This window comes from Cyprinus carpio, chromosome B16 (genome assembly GCF_018340385.1).
Source record: "Cyprinus carpio isolate SPL01 chromosome B16, ASM1834038v1, whole genome shotgun sequence".
Lineage (NCBI taxonomy): Eukaryota > Metazoa > Chordata > Actinopteri > Cypriniformes > Cyprinidae > Cyprinus > Cyprinus carpio.
The window spans coordinates 9,139,055-9,148,078 of record NC_056612.1 but is presented as its reverse complement, the minus strand read 5'-3'; the positions used below and the strand labels follow the sequence as shown (position 1 = coordinate 9,148,078).

The following is a 9,024-nucleotide window of genomic DNA, read 5'->3' as shown; positions in this document are numbered from 1 at the left end:
CTAGACCATTTAGCCGTTTTTAATCTACATTTTGTTTCTAATTATGTACAGTTTTTTAATGCAAAAGAGGGAAAAACACAATATTTCTTTATTTTGGCTCGGAAAGCGTTTATTGAAGCAATACGTTAAAAAATGAGAGGAGCTCATTCTCATCATTCATTGCCATCCACGTCTCACACTCTCTCCAGCTCTCACATTCACAGGAATCAGTGGGTGTGTGGTTACAAGTGTAGCAGCATCTCATCTAACCCATTACTGTCTTCATAAAACTGAGATATTATGTGTCACATATTCATCTTAAGCAATCTGTACTGAAACATCCATTTATCAGATTCTATCAGAGACTGGAACAAATGTATTACATAAGAAGTCCTTTCCTATGTCATCGTCTCTACTTCCTTCGGCCCCTGGCAGCAGCTTTGGGGGCCGCAGGCTGATTGGACGTGTTGAGAGAGGAAGTGAGACAATGGGCCTGCAGGTCAACTCTCTGCTGCAGAATACCAGTCAATAGGAACTCTGTGCTGACCACGGGCAATGACATACTCACTGCCTTAACACAAAGCGCCCTGTCCTGCTCACATGACACCACCACAGTGTTCTCCTAAATAAACAGTGGGAGAAATTGCAATAAAATATGAGAATATGTAATATGTGCATTGAAATAGAAGAATATATGCATTGGTTCTGGGTACCTTGTGAGCAGAGGGCATTTTGGGAAGGAAGCGTGCTCCACAGCAGGTGATGATTTCTTTCATTTGAGACGGTTCCGGCATCACAGAAGGGGTTACATGAATCTCATAACCCTATGAAAGCAAAATTAGGGGAGAAAATATATGATGCGAATGGTACGACTTGAGGCTTGGGCTTGATATGCTAATGTGCTTGTGAGGGACTGATACCTTTAATAGGGGTTGAGTTTGAGCAGTTTGCAGGGACGTCTGTAGACTGAAACTAAACTTTTTCTCCTGCTCGGTGTCTTTCAATATATATTCATCAGTAGAAAGGAAATGGCCGGCTTTTCCACACTGAGAGAGAAAGAGAGGATGTTGTCATGCTTGAGTTGAGCTCAAAATAAAGTCTGTATTATGTACTAGTTACACAGCTAGATCCCCTTCTCAAACGTAAACATAAATCAGAAACGATTCTTGACCAGGAAATACATGGACAAAACATACATTAACAAATTTCTGGGTTCAGAAAAAAGTTAATGTGTTGTGCATGGGTAGGGTTACTGAAGCACTGCTACCAGACATAGTGATGGTCTATTACATTATCAACCCATTAAAGATGGAAGATTCATATTATTTAAATTTAATTTCACTTTTTAAAAAAAAAGTTTAATAAAGAATAAACAACATTTGACATATTTGACAAACGAGCATTTTATAGGCTTAAAGTCAGAATAATGAATTTTGGGTTTGGCTAGGTTGTACCAGGAATATTGATTTAATATGCACTCCCTCACCTTCTTTAGCCAATCAGGAGTCACGATTGGCACCCCTCTGGCAACAGCACACAAAAACTTCACAGTGCGTCTCGCTTTATCAGTCACCAGATGAGTCATATCGTTCACTCCTTTCGCCAGACTCCCACCTAACCGGGAGACGACTCTTTCTCCGTCCTCATCTGTCAGCCCAGTGAATAACACCTAAAAGAGAAGATGACAGATTGGTGTCAGCCACACAGCAATAAAACCTGCTAGTAAATGTCTGTATTTGAGGCTGCGTGTGACCTTGTGTGCCTGACTAGTCACAGATCGCCTTGGAGTCTTGGGTGTGGGTGAAGGAGCCTCTTCAGGGGATGTGCTAGTGTTGGCTGCTCTCTTACGACCTCTGCTGTTGGTTTGGGGTACAGCAGTGTTGTCTTCCACCACCTCAGCATCTTGCTCAGGCTCATTGTCTATTCCAACATTTACATTCTCCACAACAGAACGCCTTCCTCCTCTTCCCCTGCCTTTTCCAGATGTTTTAGCTTGGGAAACTTTTTCCGGTTCTGGTAGTTTCGTACTCTTCCTGCCTCTGCCTCTTCCTCTCGTCCCTTGGTTCGAAGGTCCGATACTATGAGCAGATCTTTCAGAACTTCTAGAACTGGAGCGGGATTGGGAACGGGTTGTTGAATTGGAGTCCTGCTCTGTGTCTTCAACTGCACTAGCTGCTCCTCTCCTGCTAGACTGTCTAGCAGTGATGGGTTGCTCATCAGCTGTCTGTTTCCCTCGGCCTCGCCCCCTGCCTCGCCCTCGTCCCCTCTGGCTGGACACCTCCTGTTGTGAGGATACAGACTGCTCCGAGTTCATAGAGGAGCCTGAGCAGCGGCGTGTTCGTCTGACCGGAGGAACTAGAGGAGCTTCTAGTTCTGTCTTGTCCTCCTCATTCTTTTGTTTCTGATGGTTTCTCTCCTTTGTCTTTTTTGGCTCTTTTGCTCTCATCTGAAGTTCCTCGTTTTCTCGTCTTTCCTTTTCTAATTGTTCTCTTTCCGCCTCTAATCTTTCCTTCTCCTTTTGAATTCTTTCCTCTTCTTCCTTTCGTCTTTGTTCATCTAGTTCTCTCCTCTCCCTTTCTAACCTTTCCTTCTCTTCTTTCTCCCTCTGAATTCTTTCCTCTTCTTCTTTTCGTCTTTGATCTTCTAGTTCTCTCCTCTCCCTTTCTAACCTTTCCTTCTCTTCTTTCTCCCTCTGAATTCTTTCCTCTTCTTCTTTTCGTCTTTGATCTTCTAGTTCTCTCCTCTCCCTTTCTAACCTCTCCTTCTCTTCTTTTTCTAAACGATCTTTTTCCCGCTGAATTCTCTCAATTTCTTTTCTCATTTTTTCCTCTTCTTCCCTTTTCAGTCGTTCTTTTTCTTCTAATTCTTTCTGCTCCCTTTCTAGTTTTTGTCTCATTTCAGATTCAGCCCTCTTTCTCTGTTCACATTCTTGTTTCTTTCTCTCACACTCCAGTATCTCCTTTTCTTCTATCTCTAACCTCTCTGTCTCCTCTCGTTCTTGGAGCTCTTTCTCCATCCTCTCTTTCTCTTCTTGGCCATTCCTCTCCTCCAATTTTTCCTCTTCTTCCTTTTCACTACACTTCAGTTTTATACCTGTCCGTCTGGTTCCTCTTCTTGTGGTTTTTTCTTCTTCACTCTCTTCCTCGTCCTCAGACAACACTTTCCCCCTCTTTCTTTTTCCTTCCTGCCCTTTTCTAGTTTTACCTTGGACTTTGCTAGATACAGTTGTCTCACTGTCCACCTCTGTCTTGTGTTTCCTCTGTCTTCTGCTGCTTTTGACACTAGGTTCTTCTTGGGCATTCTCCTCAACCATGGGCTGTGTTTCAACAACACTGAGATCAGAGTTTGGTTCAGTAGGCTGTGCAGGTTCACCATCATCTTTTTGTCTTCCTCTGCGGGGTCTTTTGGATCTGATGCCACTCAGATCTTCATCCTTTTCAGTTCTGTCCTCGTGAACAGGATGTGGAACCCTGTCCTCTTTTATCTGCCTTCCTCTGCGGGACCTCCTGGATTTCACTCCGCTGTTCAGATCTTCATCTCTTTCAATCACTTCTTCAAGAACTGGTTGGGTTTCTGTGATAGTCTGATGAACAGCAGCCTTAGCAGTTTGTGTTACCTCGTCGTCTTTCTTTGGTCTTCCCCTGCGTGAACTTCTACTTGCCATCTTGGTGCTGAGGGCTATTTCCTGTCCTTCATCTTTCTCATGCATAGGCTGTGTTTCATCTACGCTGATATGGGAGCTTGAGGGTACTGGGAGTTCTGTGGATCTGTCTTCATCTATCTGTCTGGTGCTAACTGCATTAATCAGATCTTCACATGGTGCCTCTTCCTCACACATCGGTTGTGTTTCTGTTACAGTGTGTTTGACAACCGCCTCAGCAGGTAGTGGGACTTCCTTCTCTTTTTTTGGCCTGCGAGATCTTCTGATGGACATCTTGCTGCTGAGCTCTTGTCCCTCATCATCTTCACCAACAGACTGTGTTTCAGGGATGGCACGACTGGAGGTGGAGGCTTTTTCAATATGATGTACAGGCTCACCTTCGGTTTGTCTTCTCCTGACCTCATTGTTCAGATCATCCTCTGGTGCTTCGTCTTCCTCAAACATTGGCTGTGTTTCTGCGATGGTGATATGGGAACTGGAAGGTTTCTCTAAATGACTACTGCTGACCACTTCATCATCATCATCACACATTGGTTGCGTTTCAGCTATAGTGAGATGGGAGCTGAAGTTGTTTTCAGCAAGATGTTCAGAATCATATTTCTCAGCCTGTCTTGTACTTGGTTTCTGAAAGCCATCCCCACTCAGATCTGCATCTGTTGCCTCTTCTTCCTCACACATGGGCTGAGTTTCAGCAATTATTAAACAGGAGCTGGTGTTTTTGCCTTTGCGTACCGTCCCTCCACCACAGGTTTTCCTACCTTGTTTCATGTTCTCCTCCTCACCCTCTTCCGTTTCTTCAATGGTGTCAGTCATGAGCTGGGTGGGCTCATTCTGATAAACCTCTTTGTCTTCTCCCTCCCAGACAAGTTGTGTTTGCGCTGTGAAGAGAGAAAACGGCTGCGTCTGCTCCTCCCGTTTTGGGGTGCTGGCTATGATCAGAGTGTCTGCTGTGGAAAGGTGAGAGTCGTTTTGTGTCTCTTTATCTTCCTCCTCCTTATCATCATCAGGCTTTGCTACCAGGATGAGCTGAGTTTCAGCAGTTGAGAAGTTGGAGTAGGGTTGGGTATGGTTCAGAGGCTCCTGCTCTTCCTCCCATTCTGTCTCTGTTCCATATGCCTGTGTAGCCTCAAGATCAAGCTGCTTTGGCTTGAGCCTAGCACTGGTTCCAGCAGTTCCTAAAATTGGCATATAACACAATACCATACAAGGAATTGTATGGGTTTAATATAAATTAAGCTCAACTGATAGCATTAGTGGCATAATATTGATTACCCCCCAAAAAATCATTCAATGTAAAGTCATAAGAACAAAGTTGTAAAACTGGACAAGACAAGTATTTTATCATACTATAATCAATATCAACATACATTTTCATATATTTACATCTTGTGGTTATAGTTTTGCAGTTCACATATTGGCCCTATTGACTTCTATTGTAAATGCCTCACTGTAACCAATTATAATTATTATTTTAATGAAAAGTTGAAAATACTTGTGGCAATTAGTATCATGCACCTCTAACATACTCTGGCAACCAAGTCTGAAACCCCTTTCATAGGAAATATAAAATGTTTTAAGAATTTACTGTTTACTGAATTGTACTGACTACATGAATGAATATTTTAATTAAAAAAGAATGAGATTATAAGAAGGAAGTGAGTGGGATGGTTACCATATGCCTGCGTGGCCAGTAAGTCCCACTCTTCTTCTAATTGGGCAAAAGCTTGGGTTGGTTCCTCAAGATTAATCTTTGCTTGAGACTGACGATCTTGCTTTTTACTGGTGCTCTCTCCTGATTGCTCTGCTTTGCTACCTAGAGAAACCTTGTGACTCTGTGCGGCCTTCACAGATTTGCCTGGTAAAAGTTTAAAAGGATCCTCATCATCCGTTTCACTGTTTGACAGAAGACCTCTGGCCTTCACCTTTTCCTTGCCCTCATTCTCTTCATCTACATCTGTGTCCCTGTCCATGTGGAGTTCTGTCCCTGGAGTTGATGTAGGCATGACATCACTTCCCTCTCCAATGGGATGTGAGACCTCTGTTGCAATAGAAACCTTCATGGGACTATCATCTTCAACATCAGTGTCACTGTCCATGTGGAATTCTGTATGTGGTGCTGCTGCTGATGGAGGACTTTCTGTAACTGCTTCCTTTTTGGAGACATTTTCAGTTACAGAAGCCTCATTCTCCTCAACATCAGTATCACTGTCCATATGAAGATCTGATTTCACCTTTGGAGCTTCTTCAGTTTGAACTTTGGGTTCAGTCTTGCTTTTCTCTTCCTCACCTTCTTCAACATCAGTATCACTGTCCATATGAAGTCCAACTGAAGATACAGATTTCTCTAGAGTTGCTGCTTCTTGAGCCTCTGATCCAGCCTTACTTGCTTCTGGTTCCTCTTCCTCAACATCAGTATCACTCTCCATATGAAGATCAGCTGAAGATGCTGGTCCCACCTTTGGAGCTTGTTCAATCTGAGCCTCTGTTTCAGTTTTATTTTTCTCTTCCTCTTCTTCAACATCAGTATCAGAGTCCATACGAAGTCCAACTGAAGATACAGATTTCTCTAGAGTTTCTCCTTCTTGAGCCTCTGGTCCAGCCTTACTTGTCTCCGGTTCCTCTTCCTCAACATCAGTATCACTGTCCATATGAAATTCAGCTGAAGATACTGGTTCCACCTTTGCAGCTAATTCAGGCTGAGCCTCTGCTTCAGGCTTGCTTTTCTCCATGTTCTTTTCTTCAAAATCAACGTCCAGATTTAGGACTAGAGGGCCAGGCTTAGATGACTTTGAACAAGGCTCATCAAGGTTTTGCCTCAGTCTGAACCGCTCTATTGAGGCTGAAGATGGAGTGATGGAACTTTCATCCTCACTGATAAGGAAAAAAATATGGTGAAGCTAATTTATTGGGAGATAATATATTGCAATCTGCACAGTTTATAGAATTAAGGTGTGATCACACAAGATCTACTGTTTATAGTTTAACAATATATGTGATTTCTACTTTATCACATTAAATGTTTCCTTTATCATACATTTTAAATAGGTGACTAGGTGTGGTTCATTGAAAACTATTACAAGATTGACTGCCAATAAATTTGAAACACATGAGGGGGGGTATCACATTTTATGTGCATTTCTGTCTTACTGACCTTTAAAATTTAGACAAAGACAAATGACAGACAAACATTATTCAAATATCTTCTTTTGTCTTTCACAATAAAGTCAAACAAGTTGAGTAAACAATCACATTTGGATGCACTTTATGTATTTATTTAGACAAAATACAATTTCCCTGAAGTTATATCAGTTACCCTATGCAGTAACACATCAACAATACGTAATCGTATTATTATTATTATTTTTTTTTTACTAGTTCAGGGAAAATTAGAAGGGAACATAAAAAAACCATATTTATCTTACCTCTCTGGAATGACTTTTTTTGCAGGGGTAAGGAATGATGAATTTGTGGAGCCACACAGATGAGAGGAAGATGCTGAGTCTGAGACTATAGCAATAAAGAAACAAGAAAGCAAGCATGAAAATAGTGTGTTATTAAATCTTCCAGTAATATGCTTTACATCTAAATTTACCTACCAAAATCTTTCCCCTCATCTGGCAAACTCTCTCCATCTGAGTCCGATTCAGGCACCAGGGTGATCTCAGGCTGTTTGTGAGCTGACTGTGGTGAACTCATTTCGGGTTGTTCATCCTCAGAGCTCCACAAAGGCACAGGAGGCAAAACGCTCCTCTCTTTCACATTCAACCTTTTCTGCACACCTTTACTCAACTCTGACTCAGAGTCACTACTTGATAACGCTGGACTTATTTTTTTTGTCTTTTTGGACACTCCTCCTTTCTCTGGAGTTATGCGTGCATCTTTCTTTGAGATCCTCAGGCCAGTGTACTGACACGGCACATCAGCGAGCACCACACTCTCCCCCTCGGTCAAAGCGTATCGGACCTGAGGCGTCAGCTTGAATCTGCCTTTTCTGGTTCCATTCAAACTGCCCGTGTCCCATAAAAGTGCTTCTACATCATCACCGTTACCGAAACGATCATTGCTAGAGCGGAACACTGAGATGGAGATGACAGCATGCCGACTGGATACAGATCGGGCCGGAAGCAGAACAGAACAGGCAGCAGGATCACGACCGATGACATTCTCTCCGATGTAGAGAGGGATTTCTGATTGAACGTGCGAAGAGAGAAAAAGAGAAGGCAATGTCATAATTTCAATCATGCACAGATAATATTACTTTAATATTAGTTAATATGTAATGTAGTTAATAAGAGCACTCACCTGTCTCTGGTATGTGGTCATTTTTGAACACCTTTAGTGTTGCTAATTGTTCTCTTTCTGGTCCTCCTTTCTCCTCTTCTTCCTGTTCTTGTTCTTCTTCTTCTTCAGGGAAGGGATCTTCGATCTGCTGAGTGGCATCCATCCTCCTCTCTAGCTAAATGATCAGAAGCGTTGTTACATCGAAATTATGGTTGTCATAAATACCAACACAAGGTAAATATGGATGTTTTAAGCTCTATACACACAAGCAACATGTTATACAATATTACCAGCATTCTCTGGTGAATGGGGAAGCACGTGTGACAAAGTTTACTTTAACACACTTTTTATGATATAAGGACATTACTGTGACATTCTAATCATTTCGTATACGAATAAGTTTTCATGAGCGCCACACTGGCAACAGTGGCTATTTGGCTAAAACAAATATGTACTAGTTTTCAGGAATATTTAATCAGAAATAATGTTTCCCTTCAAAATGCAAACGTAAACATGCACGATTATAATTTATTTTTTTTACATTTGCACTAATATATCGTGCGTGATCGACTAAAACAATGTGCGCTTACCTTATCATGCAGAACACTTGGAAACCATTTCCTGAACACTAAGACCCGCCCTTAAAAGTAGCACTACTGATTCGCTAGTCAAGCTGTCTATCAGAAACTGAGTCTGCACTGATTGGCTGATAATGCGTCACTGCGGCTTGATTGGACATCTGAGGAATAGAAGGCGCCCTTGTCCATGTTTTCCGCGCTTTCTGCAGAGGGGGCGTGTTTGAAAGTGTTTTTTTAAACAAATTTTTTAAATCCATTTGGAATTTGAGACGCAGTAATTTAGACACGTCTTACTTTTCTTTGTATTTGCGTTATTAACTTCTATTTTAAAACAATATTATATAAATATAATATATAAAACAATTAATATTTATTATTTATTACAAAACTTATTAATATTTTACATTTTAAATACACACACATACTACTCTCATATGTATATTGTACTTTACTATATCATGTTTTCATTAAGGCAGAATTTATATAAGTGCAAACCTAAATGTGACTTTATTGGTACAACCTGAG

The 9,024-nt window shown here is 41.5% G+C and overlaps 1 protein-coding gene across 3 annotated transcripts; it reads right to left on the bottom strand.

Moving 5' to 3' along the window:
* Nucleotides 1–83: 83 nt before the first annotated feature.
* mdc1 (mediator of DNA damage checkpoint 1) lies at nt 84–8,588 on the bottom strand. Of its 3 annotated transcripts, none has more exons than XM_042740545.1 (10): nt 8,512–8,588; nt 7,943–8,096; nt 7,237–7,827; nt 7,063–7,147; nt 5,313–6,511; nt 1,733–4,815; nt 1,466–1,648; nt 900–1,025; nt 693–803; nt 84–601 (listed from the first exon to the last, which is right to left on the bottom strand). In XM_042740545.1, the coding sequence occupies exons 2-10, from the start codon at nt 8,082–8,084 to the stop codon at nt 392–394; spliced, it is 5,730 nt and encodes a 1,909-aa protein (XP_042596479.1). In that variant the 5' UTR covers nt 8,085–8,096; nt 8,512–8,588; the 3' UTR covers nt 84–391. The 3 variants fall into 3 exon arrangements, with proteins under 3 accessions (XP_042596479.1, XP_042596480.1, XP_042596478.1); XM_042740546.1 differs by having other exon boundaries at nt 7,943–8,092; nt 8,512–8,567; XM_042740544.1 differs by lacking the exon at nt 8,512–8,588 and adding an exon at nt 8,212–8,488.
* Between the last annotated feature and the right edge of the window lie 436 nt (nt 8,589–9,024).